We start from the raw sequence: 19,113 nt of genomic DNA, 5'->3' as shown, positions 1-19,113 counted from the left end.
TGTACTCGACCAACACGACAAGCGCCACGAGCCATTCGCACCCATTCTTGCTACAGGTCGCGAGCCTAGACAGGTGGCAGTCATCCGACACGACCGGTGACGTGATGCAAGGAGGTAGTGGTTAGACGGGCAATTGGACATATTCAGAGCACATGTGCCCGTACTTTGTCTCTGTGCGCAGTCTTCTGCAAAAGTGCCTCAGCCAACTTTCTCAAGGACAGCGACCCCGGTAACCCAGCTCTGTCGTGCTACGCCGTTCACCGGTTTGCCGAATCACGAACAAGGCTGTCGACCGCTTGATCAGTAATCATGAAATCCTGCTTTACTCTTTCCGGGGCTGTAAGTCAAAACATCCGAGCTGTACAGCCATAGGAGAAAGCGAAGGTCTTAGACCGTGGATGCATATGTAGCTTGGCAGCGCCTGCCTCCAGAACTGCATCCGTTCAAGCACCCATCCCTCTTCGCCTCACACCTCCACTGAAGACACAATCACCCGCGATATCCCAAGATAGAGACAAAAGCCAGCAATATGTCCAACCTCACAACCGAAACGTACACCATATCCCGCCACACCCTCTTCATCCCCAAACCCTACGCCCAAGTCCTCGCCAAACTCCAACGCTCCATCAAAAAGGACACCAACTCCACCCCCCTCTCCCTCACCACGCACAAAGACAAAACCTCCTTCACAAACGAAGTCAACCCCCTCCTGGGCCCGCACTCCTTCATGCAATTCCACCTCCTCAACCACGGCGCCTGGCTCGCCTTGCACGATCCCTCCGAAGTGCCCCACGCGGGGAAACAGGCTATGCGGGTGATTTATGGGAATCCGCTCATTGCGATTACGATGTTGAAGGAGGATGTTCGGGGGGGGTTGCATGTGCCTGTTGATGCGCTTGTTGTGCAGAGGTTGGATGGGAAGGGGACGGATGTTGTTTGGGTTAGGCCGAGTAGTGTTATTGCGGGGTGGGAGGGGGCGAGCATGGAGTTGAGGAGGGCGGCGGAGGTGTTGGATGGGAAGGTTGAGGCACTTTGGGGGTGGGTTGCGGGGGATGAGGATGAGGGGGAAGGGAAGTTGTGATGTTGATGGAGAAGCTGTTTATGGTTTATTTCGATCCTGATAGGACGTCTGTCAAGACGGTTTTAATCAACTCCAAATCCCTCTCCACGTCTACCTGCCAGTTCGACACGGCGAATCTTGCAGCAGGCTGGCCGTCCCATTGCGTGCCGCTGACGAAGATCTTTCTCGTGGCGTTGATGCGTTGGACGAGCTCTCGGTTCAGCGAGTCGTCTATTGCGCGGAAGAGCACGACGATGTAGATCCTGCTTAGGCCTTGTTCTTTGGGTTTGTCGAACGATGGTGGGATGCGTGGAAGGAGTTCGTAGCCGGACGTTTGGGAGATGAAGTTGGCGATGGCGCGGGAGAGGTCGATTTGGCGGTGGAGGATGTCTGCATACAGTCAGGGGCAAATCGTGATATAGAAGTAAATTGGAACTCACCTTGATATCCTTCACGACCGTGGGCGGTGAGCGTGGCGTAGACGGGGAGGGCTCGGAAACGACGACTGTTTTCAATGCCGATGTTCAGGGGCGAGGGAATGTCGGCGGCGCTGGTGTTGAGGTATGCCGCGCCGGCGTTTTGGAAGACTTGAGTTGCGAGAGCGAGATGGCGGGAGAGGAAGATGCCACAGTCGTAAGGCTTTGGCTCATGGTCAGCTGGAACGAATGGAAAGATGGAGAGTGATTATGAGGACTTACGACGTTGAGCAACTTGTGGGCATCTCCAGTGATGGAATCCGCCAGCTCGATGCCTCGTGTACCGTCGACGATGGCGCTGTATGTTGGTTCATCAGGCGAGAGGACCCGGGCTTGCAGACCAAAGGCTGCGTCTACATGCAGCCAGGTACCGTACTGATCACAGAGATCTCTCAACTTCTCCATGTCGCCGCCAGAGGTAGCAAAGAATCCAGTGTTGACCTCCGCACAAGAAACAGCAACGATGAATGCGGTCTTGCCCGCACCTTCTCGCAGCTTCTCCTCCAGCAGTTGAAAATCGAAATGATGCCTACCCTGCGACATTCCCACCTCGACAACACTCCCTCTCCCCAGCCCAACCACACTCGCCGCCTTGACAAGACTCGAATGCGGCACCGTCGTCAAGATCCTCACATTCTCCACACCCGCCTTCGCACATGCCTCCAGCAGCCCCTCCTCGCCAACACTAACCTCTAACCCCTTCCGCTTCCCGATCTGCTGGATGGCGTACTCGCGTCCACACGCCATGCCGAGAATGTTGGACGCCGTGGCGCCGGTCGTGAGGATACGGTGTTTCCAGGTGGCTTCAGGCAAGCGGAAGAGATCGAGAAGCATGCGGAGAGCGGCATCTTCGACTTCGGTGGCGATTGTGTCTGTTGGCAGGTGCACCGCTACGTTTTGGTCGTGGAGGGTGACGAGGTTGTCGGCGTGGGTGGCAGAAGGGGTGGCGCCGCCGGTTACTGAGAGGTATGTTAGTATATATTGCAAGGTTTGGCGAGGCAACGCAAAAGATCAGGGAGGTTTGAAAGGAACGAAGCTCCTTTGCATAAGTGAATGTTCCTGTTCCTGTTCTTGTTCCATGCAGTCATTGCTCTCTCACAATTGGATCTTTCTAATGAGACTGGAACTCACCGAATCCATAGAAGTTGGGAGATTGGCTACTTCTGTTCAAGCCTGGCACTATGTCGTCCTGTAGATGTTGCTTTGTTCGATCCAGGCGAAGCCCTTGCTGGGGAAGGCTGAGGAGCTTCGATCTGGACCTGTCCAATGCTTGCCGGGAAGGCAGCACATAGTCGTTGTTACTCATTTTGGAATGCACATGCGAGACTTTCAGAAGTAATTAGAGGAAGACGTCTCGCTTTTATACAAAGCATCGACTGAAATTGAAAATGTGTTGAGAGCGTAGGGCGTGCGGTTCTCGCTGAAGGATTCACTTTGGTCACGTGTAGACCTGGGCTCAGCGCGAATGCGGCTCCTCCCGCGGGATCCTGGCAACCCTAACGCGAAGACGCGCCTCGACTCCAGCATCACTCCATCTCCAATCTGTAACACACGACCGCCTCCAATGCGACCGGATGCGACACCGCCTCGGATGACGAACGAACATGCTCGCCACCCATGACGCGCAACAACTTGGACGAGCACTTGCGCTGGTTGTTGAGCGAGAAGCCTTCCATCCCGTCTGGCATCATTGTTTTGCCGCCCGCGACAACAGCGATTTCGAGCGCCGAGACCATCGAGACACCGAGTGCAAGGGTGCAGGAAGTTGAAGAGCCTGAGGATATTTCTGCGCAGCCTGCGGGGCGTCCAAGATCACCTCCAGCGGAGATTCCGCAAAGAGACAATATGGTGAGGACGAGGATAGCGCCTGGCTCTGCAGCCAGGCCACACAGTACAACTGGATCACGGATGCCAGAGATGTCGCCGACGAGGGATGTAGAAGCTCGAGCTCCACCACGAACGGAATCACGTACTCCTGCTTTACAGCGCACACCTCTGAAGGCTCGGCCGAATGAGATCAACATGCCGGGTGGAATTGAAGTTATGGACTTGACAGAGAGCATGAGTGAGCTGGGGACACCTTCAAGATCGGATGTGACGTCAAATACGGGGCGGAAGAGAAAGAGCGATGACTATGAGCGGGACTTGAGGCCTACTTCGGCTCCTCCAAAGAGGCTGAACTTGAATGATAGGCCGCTACCCTTCATGCCATCACAAGAGTTTCGACCAATTGATGAGAGCCCTGAGAAACAGAACAGCCCACCTTCAGAACCTCCGCCTCCCTACTCGACCATTCCTCAGGTCGTGAAATCAGGTTCACCGCTGCGGCAACCCGGAGTGGTGGTTCGCCCAGCTGCGCGCTCTCCTGCGAGGAACGAGCGCATGATGGCTGACTCCGATGAAGAGGAAGATCTCATGAACTTTGCCGATCTTGTACAGCCTCAATCGCGGAAGACACCGTCGCCAAAGAAGCGTAAAGTGCTACCTCCACCGTCGGTACCTCCAATGGGAGACGACTTCCAACCATTGGACGAGGATGACGACGCACCGAACCGGCACGAAGTCAGGTATCCTGAGCTACACGTAACACCTGCCAATGGCACTGCATCTCTGCGTACGCCTGCCCCGACTCTCAGCACGCAAGACGCCTCTCCTATGCCCACTGAGTCCGCAGTCCTACTCAAGAAAGCACTTGCTCTACCTGACTCGGCGTTCATGCAAACAATGCAGAGACTGGACGCTCGCTATGACTTGATATGCGAAGAGATTGCGGAGAGGATGGATGAAGACGAAGACACATCTGATCTTGATCGCGAACTTGATACAGTCACCTTGCGGAAGGGGTCTTTGAAATCTCTGATGGATAAACGAGGAGTACACCGCAGTCTCTCGGATGAGAGAGACAGGCTGAAGGCGGAGATGCTACAAGCCGTCCGCTCCCGGGTCAAGGAGAACATCGATGCCGCGAAGGAAGCCAACAACGCAGGAAAGTCAAGACTTGCTGCAATGGAGGCCGACTGCTTATCTTTGCTTCATGCCTGTGAAGATGACATTCGTTCTGCGGTTGAGAGACATGACAGTGTTGTCGCTTCGTCTGTTCCTCAGAAAGTGGCTGTCAAATCGACCCAGATGCCTACTACCACTCGCGAAGAGAGTCGCCCGGCCATACCCAGCTCGAGTCGTATCGCCCAAACTCAGATGCCTCCACCGATAGCACCTCCGGCGCGAAACCAAGCTGCGCCCATACAGTATGGCCACTCTTCGCGATTTCAGGCAGACAACACCAAGCAGACGACGTTTTCGAATGACGACTTTGCAGACATTGATGACGAGGATATGTATCCTCCCAATGACAACATATTCCGCAATCGAATGGGAACCCCGCCTGCACAGTATCACGACGATGATGACTTTGGACTGGACGACGACGACGAAATGCTTGAGTTTGCCGAAGACTTCGAGAATCAAGCACATCGTGGAAAGCAGCCTGCAAATGCAAGTCACTCGATGTTTGGCGATGCTGCCAATCAAACCCAAACACGGCGTTCCGCTCGCAAATCCAAGAAGACATCTTTCGAAGATGAAGCCGAAGAAGAACGAAAGTACTTCTCATTCCCGTGGTCAAACGATGTGAAAACTGCATTGAAAGAGCGTTTCCGACTCAAGGGCTTCCGCGAGAATCAAGCAAACGCCATAAACGCGACACTTGGCGGGAGAGACGTCTTCGTCCTCATGCCCACAGGTGGTGGCAAATCGCTTTGTTACCAGCTACCTGCCTTGATCCGAAGCGGCAAGACACGTGGCGTGACTGTCGTTGTGTCTCCTCTTGTCAGTCTTATGGAAGACCAAGTCCAGCATCTGCGGAAGCTCAATATCCAGGCTTTCTTGATCAATAAGGAGACGACCCAAGAGGAGCGCGGTTTCCTGCTGGATGCTATGAAAGACCCCAACGTCGAGACCTTCATCCAGCTGTTGTACGTTACGCCCGAAATGTTGAGCAAGAGTCAGGCTTTCATGAATGCTTTCCAGCGGCTGCACCGAGGGGATCGCCTTGCCCGCCTTGTGATTGATGAGGCACACTGTGTCAGTCAGTGGGGCCACGATTTCCGTCCGGACTACAAGGCTCTGGGCGATGTGAGACGCCAGTTCCCCGGCGTGCCGGTCATGGCATTGACAGCAACCGCCACCGAGAATGTGAAGGTTGACACGATTCACAATCTGGGCATTGACGGATGTGAGGTCTATACGCGAAGCTTCAATCGAGCCAATCTCTACTACGAAGTGCGCATGAAAGGCAAGGGGAAGGAAGACCTCGGCAGCATTGCAAGTCTCATCAAAGAGAAGCACGCCAAGCAGACTGGGATCATCTACTGCCTATCACGCAAGAATTGCGAGGACATGGCGAAAGCTCTCAGGAAGGAACACGGCGTCAAAGCTCAGCACTACCATGCAGGTATGGAGCCGGCTGAAAAGTCTGAGGTACAACAGCAATGGCAAGCCGGAAGACACCACGTCATTGTTGCCACGATCGCATTCGGCATGGGCATTGACAAGAGCAATGTGCGCTACGTGATCCATCACAGCATGCCCAAGTCACTGGAAGGGTACTACCAGGAGACAGGCCGAGCTGGTCGCGACGGGAAACCATCCTCATGCTACCTCTTCTACGGCTACCAAGATGCGGCGAAGCTTCAAAGGATGATTGACGACGGAGAAGGGAGCAGAGAGCAGAAGAACCGTCAGAGGGAGATGCTCCGCAAAATGGTGCAATACTGCGAGAACCAGGCAGACTGTCGCCGAGTGCAGGTTCTCAGCTACTTCAGCGAATCTTTCGACCGCGACGATTGCGATGGGGGTTGCGACAACTGCAACTCGGATTCCACATTCGAGGACAAGGATTTCACGAACTATGCTCGGCAAGCTGTGAACATGGTGGTGCAAATTCTCGAGATGAGACATGAAGTCACAATGCTCCACTGCATTGACGTTTTCAGGGGAGGCAACAGCGCCAAGATCAAGGAGCTGGAGCACGCAGATCTGGACGAATACGGCGCCGGCAAGGACCTCGATCGCAGCGAGATTGAGCGCCTCTTCTACCGACTCCTCACCGAGAACGCCTTTCAGGAGGAAAACAAAGTCAATAAAGGCGGTTTCGCGTCACAGTACGTGCGTCTGGGCGGCAAGTTCAAGCAATTCCAACAGGGCAGAATTTCTTTCAAGATGCAGGTCCGAACTTCGCCTCGCAAGAAGAATGCCAAAGCACCGGCAAAGAAGGCAAAGAAGAAGGAAGCGCCTCGCGAGCTGCCATTGTCCACCAATGTATCGTCACCGGTACAGGCAGCTTCAAAGCGGAAGAGGCCTCTCCATCAGGCCAATCTCCGTGACATGCATGCTAACGGCTACGAACGCGATGACTTTGTTGTCGATGATGGCTCCGAGTATAGTGAGGAAGAAGCCTTCGATCCGCCACCTCGCAACACTCGCAAGACTCGCAACACACACAAAACGCATAAAGAAGTCGGACCTCCAATCACCAACGATGCTGTCATTGATAGGCTCAATGATGTGCACAAGTTGATACTGGAAGAGTTTACGGGTCTCGCCGAAGCCAGAGCAAAAGAAATCCAACGCAAGAAGTCGATGAAGATGGTGCCTTTTACCAACACAGCTCTGCGTGAAATGATTCTTCAGTGGACCGAGACTCCCGAGGAAATGATGAGCAAGATCCCAAATCTCGATTCCGACAAGGTTGATGCTTATGGCAAGTTGTTTGGCAAGATGGTCACCAATGCTCGTGTTCGTTATGAAGAAATGCTGCGACAAGCTGAGGAGGTTGGCCAGGACAATCAGTCCGACAACGAACCTGAGAACAAGCACAATCAGAACGTGATCGATCTTGTGAGCGAGGACGAAGAGTTCGGCGGCTTCCCGTCTGGCATGGAAGAGGAGGAAGAGGAAGATGGCGAGCAGAGTGCCTACTTCCAGACTGCCCCCAACGTGCAAGCCTTCAACGCTCGTTTCCAGCAATCTCAATCAGTGGGCATGAGGACCATGCCGGCACAACAGCCGACCAAGGCTTCGCCAAAGGGGCGTAAGCGCAACTACAAGGCCAAAGGCAGGGGTGGGGCCAAGAGTCAAGCGTGGCCAGCGCGAGGTCGAAACAACTCTGGCAGCTATGACAATTCGCGGTCGGCGTCAGGTGCTGGTGTTACCAAGAGGAAGTCCTCAAACAAGAATACCAGGGGTGGTGCCTCTGCTGGGGGCTCGTCTCGGCTTGAAGGGTACATCTTGGCGATGCCAACATGATGGCATGAATGAAGCATAGACCCACTCTCGACAGCGACAAATTGCTTGCTATAATGATTGACGACAGCATCACTTGTACAACTCCTCACGTTGTCGCAACCCATAGAACACTCTAGACGCTAACAGCATATCAATGACCATGGAAGATCACGAGACAAGATCCTGTCTGCCTGTTACCATCGGCTTCTTTCCCACGCTACGGCGCCGATTCCTCCTAGCGTGTCTCGGGACACCTTGCTCTCCTACGATCTCGGAAGAAAGTACACCCCAAAACAAGATGCATCGGCGAGTGAAGTGAATGTATCTGCATCCTTTGCAGGTCAAAGCCTTCAAAGCCCGACTAATTCAATCCGTTGATTCGATACTTCCCCGCAGGAGACCCGGTTTTCTCTGCATCAACGTTTCCCCGGGCGGAGGAGGGGATTCTCCAGGTGCGGTCGATGCGGTGCTGGAGTGGGTCTTTTCGAGAGTTTCTACGTGATTTATCCGTCGCGTGATGAGGGTATCGGCGTTTGGATGCCGGGATCGATTCGAGGGGGTGTTGTTAAAAGAGATGGTCGTTGCTTGATCGAAGGTAAGCCTGTCTCTTGCTTGGAAGATTCTCGTCTTCTATGGACAAGGCGTGATCTCTTTATATTCGCAAATTGACGTCCTTGCCATTGATACTTAAGACTCAAGGCATCCCTGCTCGCAACAACGTTCGAACATTCGTTCTTCCCTGCCCGAGACAACACATCATCTCAACCGTAGCGCTTACCCACACAAGCAACGAAAAAGGCTTCTCGCCACTTGACAACTTTTAAGCACTTAACGCACTTGTGCAACATGGATATCTCAACCGACGACAAGAAACCCCCAACCCCCAGCCAAGACAAGGTCGCCAGCATGCACGAGAACCAGGCCGAGCGGAAGCCTTCCGAATCGGCGTATGCGCAGCGCGAGCCGTACTGTCAGCCTGGTTTCAGAGGGTTGTTTGCGAGTCAGTATGTGGCGCTTTGTGCGGCTTTTAGTGCCATGGGTGGTTTACTATTTGGCTACGATCAGGGAGTGAGTTGCACACTTTTTGCTTGGGGTTAGAGTGATGAGTGGCTGATGTGTTCTGTGAATAGGTCGTCAGTGTTATTCTTGTCGAACAGCAATTCTTGCAGAGATTTACGAGGATCGCGGAGGGGAGCGCTGGAGCTGGGTTTTGGAAGGGGTTGTTGACCGCTATGGTGAGTTTTGATTTGCTGCCTACCAGCATGGGTACTTGTTTCTAATGATGAGGCTTCAGATCGAACTAGGTGCACTTCTCGGTGCACTTAACCAAGGCTGGATCGCGGACAAATTCTCCAGAAAGTACTCGATTGCCATGGCTGTTGTCGTCTTCACCATCGGATCCGCTCTCCAGACCGCCGCCATGAACTATGCAATGCTGGTTGTCGCGAGATTCATCGGTGGTCTAGGCATTGGTATGCTGTCCATGGTCGCGCCGCTGTTCATCAGCGAGATTTCGCCGCCGGAGATCAGAGGCACATTGCTCGTGCTTGAGGAGTTTAGCATTGTCACTGGCATTGTCATTGCTTTCTGGATTACGTACGGGACGTATTATATGTCTGGAGAGTGGGCGTGGAGGTTGCCGTTTTTGATCCAGATCTTGCCTGGACTTGTGCTTGGTGTTGGGATTCTCTTCCTGCCTTTCTCACCCAGATGGCTGGCTTCCAAGGGCAGAGATGACGAGGCTCTGGTCAATTTGGCGAAGCTGCGACAGTTACCAACCACAGATTCGAGAGTTCAATTGGAGTGGTTCGATATTCGAGCGGAGGTAGCTTTGCACAAGGAGATCTCAGTCGAGAGGCACCCAAAGCTGCAGGAAAGAACGAGAATGAATCGACTGAAGCTGGAGATTGCCAGTTGGGCTGACTGCTTCAAGAGAGGTTGTTGGCGAAGGACGCATGTTGGTGTTGGGTTAATGTTCTTCCAACAGGTAAGTCCCAAAAGCCGTCGCACAAAAGGTCGGATCACTGACATGCGTTCTAGTTCGTTGGTATTAACGCTTTGATCTACTATTCGCCAACGCTTTTTGAGACCATGGGACTAGACTACAACATGCGCCTCATCATGTCCGGCGTCTTGAACGTTACCCAGCTCGTTGGCGTCACCAGCAGCCTCTGGACGATGGACCGATTCGGCCGACGCCCTCTCCTCCTCGCTGGTAGCGCTTTGATGTTCATCTCGCACCTTATAATCTCCATCCTTGTCGGCAAATTCTCCCACGATTGGCCCTCTCACCGTCCGGAAGGCTGGGCCAGCGTCGCCATGCTCCTCTTCTACATGCTCTCCTTCGGCGCTTCCTGGGGTCCCGTCCCTTGGGCTATGCCGTCTGAAGTCTTCCCTTCGTCTCTCCGAGCGAAAGGCGTTGCGCTGTCTACGTGCTCGAACTGGCTCAACAACTTCATCATCGGCTTGATCACCCCTCCACTGGTCGAGAATACAGGCTATGGCGCGTATGTCTTCTTTGCGGTATTTTGCTTGGCGAGTTTCGTGTGGACGTTCTTCTTTGTGCCGGAGACAAAAGGCAAGAGTTTGGAGGCTATGGACATGGTCTTCAAGGATGTTAGCTCGGAGGCGGAGGAGCAGAGGCGGGAAAAGATTGAGAGGGAGATTGTTGCGGGGAGTGTGAATGCTGTGCCGAAGGTGTGAGTGTTGTGTATTTCGAGAGTCTTATGTATTGATGAATGAACGAGTCATGATGCTATGTTTGTGCCATAATCATCTTGGCCTATGTGATATGGAGTCTATGTGTACCCAATCCTTTAATACCCAGGACTCTAGCTTTCAGCTACGCCTCTATCCGGCTACGACATTGCCTGGAACTCGCTCGTTCCATTTCCATCTACCTTCACCCAGTCGCGGCGTCTCTTGACGTAAAATTCAGATTGCGGAGGTTCAAGAGCACTCGAAGCCTTTTCAAGGCAGCCTGACATGACGATGATCGCGTCCTTGATAAGCGGGTTCGTAGAATTGGTTGTGTATAGATTGGACCCACAGACTGAGCAGAAAGACCTGATCACCGTGCAGCCGGCGTCGACAGCGCTGTCATGGTAGTCGGTTATGAAGCTGGCGCCATCAAGGAGAGCAAACTGCTGCGTAAACATAACTATTTGTTAGACTGACTTTGTTGTTGGTTCAAGAACGGGTGAGAACGTACGCCTTTACTGTAGAATCCATTCGCTTGGAAGGCTGAGCCGCTGGATTTTTGGCAGTTGAGACAATGACAAAGCACGCTCATTTGTGCTTGGCCGGAAATGGAATATCGAACGCCTTTGCAGAGGCAGGAGCCGTAGAAGATGGTTGCCATTGCGTTGCGTTGGTTTCACCGAGGAGATGTCGTGCAAATTTTGGTGCAGTAGAAGTCTGGGACCACAGAGTCGATGCCCAACTTGGTCAATTTATACGAAGCTCGGTTTTCATGATGTAGGTAAGAAAATATTGCCGGTATGTCCGCCATGCCCGATAGCACGCCCAAATAAGGTTAGCAGGTACGATGTGCTTCGCACCACCCACAGCCTGATGTTGACGGAACAGGATCTAGAGAATGTGTGAGAATACCAGCCTTGCACGAACAAAGCATCAATGGCGATTTACTCAACCGCATGCAGACAGTTTCAACTTGTGCCTTTGTTCAAGCCTTCCTCACATAATGGTGCATTTTCTGTGTAACCAATCGCAGCTTCCAGATTGCATCCTCTGCCTGGCGACTTACCCCGCTGTGGCATTGATCGACTGGAGACTGCTGTTCCTTTTTCAGTACTTAGAGGCTGCTCCTTCACAATACCATCCTTTGCGTCGTTTCATTGAAGCCACCGTCTAATCTCGCAATGGCTTCATTCCTCGTCAAAGACGTTCGAATTTTCGACGGCGATGCGGTCATTGATCGCGGATCGGTGCTCGTTAAAGATGGAAAAATCGCCAAAGTGTCCACAACCCCCATCGACTTTGACGGAAAGATCGTATCGAAACCAGGACACACTCTACTTCCTGGGTTGATCGATGCCCATGTCCACATCGATTTCGGGAGCGAATCCGGACTCGCTCAAGGCCTGCGATTTGGCGTCACAACACAATGCGATATGGGTAACGCACCGTTCCAGATCCATCAGTTGCGGGCGTTGGTCAGTAAAGGTGATTGCTCGGATCTGAAAGCAGCTATGAAGTCGGCTACGCCTGAGGGAGGTTGGCCTGCACCCTTACTCGAGGTATTATCGGCAAGTATCTCCCGCCATCTTCAGTACACTTACAATTCGTCCAGAAAGCCGGCGTTGTGCTTCCACCGGATGAGAATACCCTGCAAACCGTGGAAGAAGGACACAACTTTGTACGAGATCAGGTCAAAGATGGTGCAGACTACATCAAGATTCTCCACGAATCCGGCGCCCCTTTTGCTATGGATTTGCCGAGAATGCCCACCAGCGTGGTCAATGCAATCACAGACGAAGCACATACCGCAGGTCTCACTACCCTGGCTCATGCATTCACGATCCGCGACACCTTAGAAGTTCTTTCGTTGGGAGTCGACGGTACTGCCCACGTGGCGTTCGACAAACCACCAACAAATGAGCTCATCGAAGCTTTTCGCAAGAATGACAGTTTCTGCATACCTACTTTAACGGTCATCGGAAGCTGCACCGCGGAAAGCCGCAGTATGCAGGAGGGCTACGCCCATGATGCGCGGGTCAAGAGATTACTTGTGGAAGGAGGGCAAGAGAAGCTGTGCCAGTGTTCTGCAATGACGAGTGCGAACGATGGTAGCCTAAGAAATGGTGTCGAGACTGTGAGGAGACTGAAGGATGCAGGAATTGACATAATCTGGTATGATACTATGTGATCTATTGGCGACGTAGCAGTCAAGCTAACTTTTATCACAGCGGTACCGATTCCACTGGACTCGCCCCTGGAACCGCCTATGGACTTTCTCTACACCAAGAACTCGAGCTATACGTGAAAGAATGCGGATTCTCGCCCATCGAAGCATTACGTTCTGCAACCAGCTTGCCCGCAAAACGACTGAAGTTTCCAGATCGAGGTTGGATTCGAGAAGGAATGCGTGCAGATCTTGTGTTGGTGGAGGGAAATCCCATTGAGGACATCCACCATACACTAGAATTGAGGGGTGCATGGGTTGCTGGTGAGCTGTGCGCGTACTATGAAGATCGGCTATGAAGAATGCGTTTGGGGGAGTTGCATGGAAAGATAGATTGGAGATTTGTCCATAGCGTAGTCGTGTACACTGAAACTCTGTCGGGATTGAAAGATTAGTCAAATCAACCATAGGTATCCAAGAGTCACCAATGCATCTGTACATCAATCGATTCTCGACTACATGGGCTGCTTTCCGCGGCGAGCCGTTTCCATACCTCGCAGTACAAATGGCTGATCGTATTCAGCATTCGGGTTCGATCACATTGCAATGTAGAACGGTAGGTATAACATGATAAACCATTCGCCTCGTCTGCCTTTGCGTTCGTGAAGATCACATCACCCACTGTGAACAACATCAACCAAAAATAACTTGTCGCTACTCTGCCTGCAAGTTTACCCCTCCAGATCTCGCGGTTTTTCCCTTTGACTCGCTCCCTTGATCTTCGTCGACAGATCGAACACTATAACGGCGTCAGTATTAGCAGTATTCGAGTACTGCAACCAGCTTACCGGGCAGAGCAAACGGAGCGTCGATCGATGCTAGCATCAAGGCACTGAAAAGGTACCAGCCAAACATGCAGGTAACAAATGCAAGCGCTCCCCCGGCCTTCTGCAGTGCCATCGCATAGGCCATTTCTCCTTGGCCGTTATACCAGAAGGCCGCTGCAAGACAGCTGAAGGCAGGTGGGAGGGGGAGGAGGATCATAAACAGAATCAGGTTGGTCCTCAAGGAGCAAACGAGATAGACGAGGCAGAGCAGGCCCATAAACAGGAGGAAGAATGCTGCGGCTGCATTAGAGACGTGAGATTTGGCGAGGTGGACGATGAACTTACCCCACGAGTTTACGAACCCGGCTTCATGAAGTCCCTCTTGGGGTGCAGTGACGGGCTCGGGGGAATAAGCAGCATAAGCACCGTAGAATGGTTGCAGGACGCCTCCGTAGCTGAGCCAGAAGCTGCCTGACTGGTGTAAGTGACGAGCTTCGACCTGTCGCGAGTCCAACATATTATACGCACCGAATGTCATGAAGACCACGCTGATGTAGGTGTTTCCCAGAATCCACTGTGAGTATGTGTCAGGGCCATCTGACCAGTGTGGAAGGAGTCATCGGAGGAACATACCTCCATCGCCCCTGATACTAACATCAAGACACCACCGAAGAACAAGAAGACCGAGATGTCTGAAGCACCAAGGCCGGCACCAGTACCGCGCCAGTTCATGAGGAAACAAGACAGTGGAGATAGAGACAGTAAGAAGCCGCCCAAGCCACTGGAAGAAGTCAGTTACTTGGCATCAACACGATTGCTATGATGTCGCCACATACATTGGTGTTGGATTGCCAAAGGTCTTGCGCAAATCGCCTTTTACCTTGCTCTCTGGCGAGAGATAAAGCTTTTCGAACAGCTCAGGCGGTATGGAAACGCTGCCCGCAGTCCTGATTCGCTGCAGTGCAACGTCCGGGTTCTCGTTGGGGTGCAGGTGGTCGACTCCAATTGGGCCTCCATTGTCGTAGTAGGAAGCATGGTCTTTGTCGCTCGCCGACATGGTCACAGTCCTGTAGAATGTTCCTGCTCACTTACTGCAGATTGACGAATGCTCTTTGCAAAACTCCAATGCGCTCTCAGGTGCCGAACACGCGATCGAGAGGAGCCTGTCCGCCTTTGTATCTTCACCTTCCACGGCGGGGAAATTTGACTCTGAGTTTGATGAGGTGACGGTCAAAAGGATATGGACGTTTGAGCATGAAAGCACCAGGTCTGATGATGAGTATCGAGGCCATCGCAGAGAAGAGCCCGCTCATTGGATGCAGTGTCGCGCGAGTGCGAATAGACTTGCTGTAAGAACAACTATCGACATGCATGTAGAGAATACTTGCGGGGTGCAGCGATTCTTTCTGGTATACTGGCAGCGATCAGCAGGTAGTTTCCGAATTGGATAGAGCCTCGCCAGCAGGTAACCAGGTCCGCCCTGGTCAGATCGCAGAGCACCATGTAGCAAATCATCGATCGGCTCGAGTCCAATCATCAAGACTCTGTATCTGTCAGTGTCAGAGCTCTCAATTTAAGCTTGAACGCATCCATGAATGCTTCTGCAGCAAAGGGACCTCCATGTTCGCTTATCGCGGACATGTTGCGTCGACGTCCTCGAGGGCTGCGGGGAACCCATTGAAGGGTTTGTTGGCAGAAAGAGCTTCATCGCTCAAGATTCCATACCATGTAGGTCATTCTGTATCCTGTACATCGTGACCTGTACGATCCAGATGTGCGTAATGTCTTTTGTTCTGGGAGGAGGAAAGGAGGAGAACGGCAAGGTGAAGTCTTCGGCCTCCTTGCCGTAGCCCCACATGGCGTGAACCTTAAAAGCATAGGTCCAACTTCAGCTCAGGACTCGACGGTTCCCCTCTTTCATCTGCATCAACACACCACCCATTGGCCATCTACCTTGTTACTGACCAGCTATCATCGAGATTTCGCGTCTGATACGAAGCTCTTGTCCCCGGCCCATCTTCGATACTGCCACATCTTGGATAACCACAGCGGATGACGCACCAGACGCACTCGCAGCAGACTCACATCGCCACGAATGGCGGCGCTGTGCCAGAGTCTCATGGGACACATGACCAGACCAAGTCGTGTGCTGTGCTGGCTCCATGAAGATGGTTGCGTAGATCTCCATGTCGTGAAGGCGTCTACATGGAATTGGCTATCTGATGCCTGGGCAGAAGTGTCGAGCACTCAGGGGTCTTGAATGACACCTCAGCGATCTTCTGACGTTCAAGCATTCAAGATACCGTTTTGCCACTCACATCGAACCCGTATCGCTATTGACCACTGCAGAATGGTAACGGACTGCTAATTGGCGTCCAGTGGCAATGCTGTCATTGCTGTCTATCGAAGCGTGGGGCCCGCGCTGCAGCGTGCTCTGCTTGTCGCATTACACCGCGGGTAGGAGATAGCCTCATAAGTGCCTGCATTTGTGCGACTTTGGCATGCCTCCTTATAAGCAATCTATATTTTTCTCGAAATCACAACGCGACCGAAGGCACTCTTGAACTGCCAATCTGTCGTTTGCTACTACGGCAGCCGCTGCCTATCGAAATACCCATGAATGGTCTCAGACTTCTATTCAATGATGCACGATAACAACTTGCTTCCGGTCCGCAGTGTCTGCGATATCGACATCTCTATGAGCATCGATTCAAAGGGCGGAGAATGTAAGCGCATTTACCACCAAGGAGATACGTTGACAGGACGACTCTGGATCTATCACAACGAACGCACGATTCTTGATGACATTACACTGTCTCTCGAAGGTCCGCTGAGTCCCAGTTTCTCTGGCAATGCGACTACTGACTGGGATCGCAGGATTTGCTCGGGTCTGGGTCGACCACGCAGGCCACGCATCGGCTCTGAAATACGACGCATGTTCAAGTCCACAATGTCAACGAGGAGCAAGGCTAACCAGAAGACAGTTCCTCAGGCAGACTCATAAGGTCTCTCCTCATGAGCGTCGGACGGGCAAATTTCACTGCCACGTTGACTTTGGCTTCCGCATAGCATCGTGCTGCTTTCCGAGCGAGGGCACTAGACCCCAGCTGGCAAATTTACCGCCATCTTTTTCCAGCGGCGAGGCTTGTCTTGATCGCGAAGGCAACAAATGCATGCAACCTCTCATCTCCTACGGTTTGCGTGCTGTCATTCTCCACCGACCCAGTTCTGGAGCCCCTCGAATCCAACAGCAGAAGTTCTTCGACATTGCATTCGCACCTTGGACTGAGATTCACCCACCTGTCACCATTGAGGATTTTCCAGGCGAATATCGTCTCGACATCACCGGAAGCATTCGCAGACGTCTCTCAAGGTGCGTTTTGGGCGCACTGACAGTGTCGACCACAGAACTCTCGCCACTGTTCTCAGGAACATATAACAACGAAACCCGAACTCGCGGTTTGTTGAGAATGAGCTTTGAATCTTGCGAAAAACTTATGAAAGATCGGTTTTCGCGCTGGTCATGTGAGATACGTCTTGAGATTGTACGAAGGATCTACTATTCGACTATGCCACTCACTGGAGTAGCTAGCGATCATCTGCTACGGGACAACGACTATCTGCGGAAGAGAGAAGAAGTGGTCCATACTCAACGCTGGACCGTAAATCCTTTGCACTGGGACAAGCCCTTAAGTGACACCAGGCTCACCGCTTACATTCCGCTGACAATTCAAACCGCGGTCCAACTTGCTCCGACCTTCAGCATGCCTTTGGTCACTGTTAGGTACAGCTGCAGGACAACTTTACGCCTTCCGCAAGTCAGTCATTCGCAACTCGAGGTCGAAGTACCCCTGCAAGTGCACAACACTCCGCACGCGGTACCGCTCAATGCACACCGCAATTCTTCTGAGTTGGGCTGTAACGCCATGTCTGCAGATCGAAGAGCATCAGAGGTACTTTCCTCAATATTCTTCGGTGAACACACGCTGATGTCTTATTAGCTTCCTCCCGCATACTTCGCATGATGCCGGATGCCGAGGCCAAGTACTCCAGTGTGCCTCGTTGGATCTCCTTCAAGGCTCCGTCGAATGAACAGTCTCACCAGCTGTGTATGTATATGTGAGTGCGAGCCTTCAGCTGGTGCATGGTCTGAACTGGGGAGAAGCATTACTTGGTCCCTTTCCAGATAATTTCACCGTTGTGCCGCAGCTCAATCCAGCCATCGGAAACATTGTGCCATTCTTTCAGAACACAGACAATGGCGAAACGACATTCTGGGACCCAAGTATCGACTGGACAGAACTCGAAGTCAAATCTACGGACGGCCCTTCTTATAAGATTGGAGGCCCTCCAGGCGAATCTGAGCGGCATGCGCCTACCTCTGACTACTCCTTCAAACATGGTACCGAGCTTGTGGAGACCAAATTGATTTGAGGTATTCTCAGTCCTACACAGGGTATTCAAAGAAGTCCCAGCGAATACGACAGTCAGACCCAAAGCTGATCCGCAGTGTCTGGTAGCCCCAGCTCAAAGTCACCCTTCGACTGATCTCCCCCAAACTCGATCAACTTGCTGATGGAGCCTTGAGCATCTCCAGTATGAGCAAGCTGTCCCAAACGCTGCATGTCCGTGTTCACGGAGCCCACGCCATCCAAGCACTCTCGTACACCCTGCTTCGTGCCGGCGATACCACCTTGAGGAAACTTGGCGATCCTCGCGGCGAGAGCGTCGACATATTTCCTGAGCTCGTTCGCTGTGCTGAACGCGCGATTGACAAGGCCATACTTCTCTGCCTCTGTAGCCGTTAGGGCTCGAGAAGATGTCATCATCTCCAATGCTCGCCCAGGCCCAATCAACTTGGTCAGACTCTGCAGTCCGCCGCCGTGGACAATGCCTCCTGCTACTTCAGGTACCCCGAATCGTGCCGCTGGTCCAGCAAAACGCATGTCCATGTTCACAGCGAATTCATTGCCACCGCCGACGGCTAAACCATTGACCTCTGCGACAAACAAGACAGGAAACGTCCTGAAAAGTCGAAGTATATGGCCTAGCAGGTGGAGAAAATGACCGGATTCGCCTTCACTCGATGGCAAGGGGTATTGTGCACTGACGATATGGAGGTCGAGGTGAGATACCCAAATGTCGGCGTGATCGCTTGAAATGACGGCCACCTTGGGCGCTTTGTCCGGGTTGCTCTCGAGATAGGTGAGATATCCATGGAGTTCTGCGAGAAGTACCGAGTTGGTGAGGTTGATGGGCGGGTTTGATATGGTCAACCGAACGGCGTGCTGACTGCCGGAGACAGGCTCCAATTTCAGGGATCGATTTTGCGAGGTCGACATTGTGGAGGCCGATGATTCTCTCAATGACGCTTCTTCATCGCCCTTTTGAGTATTCTATATATTGGTCTGGCAGCTGGTACAGCCTATTCCAACTTGCCCGATTACGAAACGTGTTGATCGTGGATTTCTGCAGCGAAACTTTGCCTCACCCACATATCAATAACAAGATTCCACAAAGAACGACGGCTATCTATAGCGACTAAGACCACATGCCAGGAACAGTTTAGTCGCACTTCAGAGGCGTGGTATCGCTCGTCAT

General features: G+C 52.6%; 9 protein-coding genes across 9 annotated transcripts; 5 read left to right on the top strand and 4 right to left on the bottom strand.

Moving 5' to 3' along the window:
* Positions 1-529: 529 nt before the first annotated feature.
* M409DRAFT_19448 (uncharacterized protein) lies at positions 530-1,081 on the top strand (the record flags this gene model as incomplete). The annotated part of the gene is made up of 1 exon (XM_033804938.1): positions 530-1,081. One exon carries the CDS (start codon positions 530-532, stop codon positions 1,079-1,081), a length of 552 nt encoding a protein of 183 aa, XP_033671522.1.
* Positions 1,082-1,106: 25 nt separating this feature from the next.
* On the bottom strand, positions 1,107-2,842 carry M409DRAFT_64300 (uncharacterized protein; the record flags this gene model as incomplete). Its single annotated transcript, XM_033816012.1, has 4 exons — positions 1,107-1,450; positions 1,501-1,699; positions 1,759-2,495; positions 2,668-2,842. The coding sequence occupies 4 exons, from the start codon at positions 2,840-2,842 to the stop codon at positions 1,107-1,109; spliced, it is 1,455 nt and encodes a 484-aa protein (XP_033671521.1).
* A 311-nt stretch (positions 2,843-3,153) lies between these two features.
* On the top strand, positions 3,154-7,842 carry M409DRAFT_19446 (uncharacterized protein; the record flags this gene model as incomplete). Its single annotated transcript, XM_033804937.1, has 1 exon — positions 3,154-7,842. The coding sequence occupies one exon, from the start codon at positions 3,154-3,156 to the stop codon at positions 7,840-7,842; it is 4,689 nt and encodes a 1,562-aa protein (XP_033671520.1).
* An 825-nt stretch (positions 7,843-8,667) lies between these two features.
* Positions 8,668-10,524, top strand: M409DRAFT_19445 (uncharacterized protein; the record flags this gene model as incomplete). The annotated part of the gene is made up of 4 exons (XM_033804936.1): positions 8,668-8,889; positions 8,952-9,056; positions 9,116-9,808; positions 9,862-10,524. 4 exons carry the CDS (start codon positions 8,668-8,670, stop codon positions 10,522-10,524), a joined length of 1,683 nt encoding a protein of 560 aa, XP_033671519.1.
* A 155-nt stretch (positions 10,525-10,679) lies between these two features.
* Positions 10,680-11,182, bottom strand: M409DRAFT_51636 (uncharacterized protein; the record flags this gene model as incomplete). Its single annotated transcript, XM_033811858.1, has 2 exons — positions 10,680-10,967; positions 11,033-11,182. The coding sequence occupies 2 exons, from the start codon at positions 11,180-11,182 to the stop codon at positions 10,680-10,682; spliced, it is 438 nt and encodes a 145-aa protein (XP_033671518.1).
* Positions 11,183-11,702: 520 nt separating this feature from the next.
* M409DRAFT_19444 (uncharacterized protein) lies at positions 11,703-13,044 on the top strand (the record flags this gene model as incomplete). The annotated part of the gene is made up of 3 exons (XM_033804935.1): positions 11,703-12,080; positions 12,134-12,693; positions 12,750-13,044. The coding sequence occupies 3 exons, from the start codon at positions 11,703-11,705 to the stop codon at positions 13,042-13,044; spliced, it is 1,233 nt and encodes a 410-aa protein (XP_033671517.1).
* Positions 13,045-13,416: 372 nt separating this feature from the next.
* Positions 13,417-14,569, bottom strand: M409DRAFT_64296 (uncharacterized protein; the record flags this gene model as incomplete). The annotated part of the gene is made up of 6 exons (XM_033816011.1): positions 13,417-13,484; positions 13,534-13,806; positions 13,858-13,983; positions 14,041-14,086; positions 14,146-14,293; positions 14,349-14,569. 6 exons carry the CDS (start codon positions 14,567-14,569, stop codon positions 13,417-13,419), a joined length of 882 nt encoding a protein of 293 aa, XP_033671516.1.
* A 2,967-nt stretch (positions 14,570-17,536) lies between these two features.
* M409DRAFT_19442 (uncharacterized protein) lies at positions 17,537-17,946 on the top strand (the record flags this gene model as incomplete). The annotated part of the gene is made up of 2 exons (XM_033804934.1): positions 17,537-17,621; positions 17,678-17,946. 2 exons carry the CDS (start codon positions 17,537-17,539, stop codon positions 17,944-17,946), a joined length of 354 nt encoding a protein of 117 aa, XP_033671515.1.
* Positions 17,947-17,999: 53 nt separating this feature from the next.
* Positions 18,000-18,854, bottom strand: M409DRAFT_51633 (uncharacterized protein; the record flags this gene model as incomplete). Its single annotated transcript, XM_033811857.1, has 1 exon — positions 18,000-18,854. One exon carries the CDS (start codon positions 18,852-18,854, stop codon positions 18,000-18,002), a length of 855 nt encoding a protein of 284 aa, XP_033671514.1.
* Between the last annotated feature and the right edge of the window lie 259 nt (positions 18,855-19,113).

Source organism: Zasmidium cellare (assembly GCF_010093935.1).
Source record: "Zasmidium cellare ATCC 36951 unplaced genomic scaffold M409scaffold_7, whole genome shotgun sequence".
NCBI classification, from domain to species: Eukaryota; Fungi; Ascomycota; class Dothideomycetes; order Mycosphaerellales; family Mycosphaerellaceae; genus Zasmidium; species Zasmidium cellare.
This window is presented reverse-complemented; position numbering and strand designations above follow the sequence as displayed.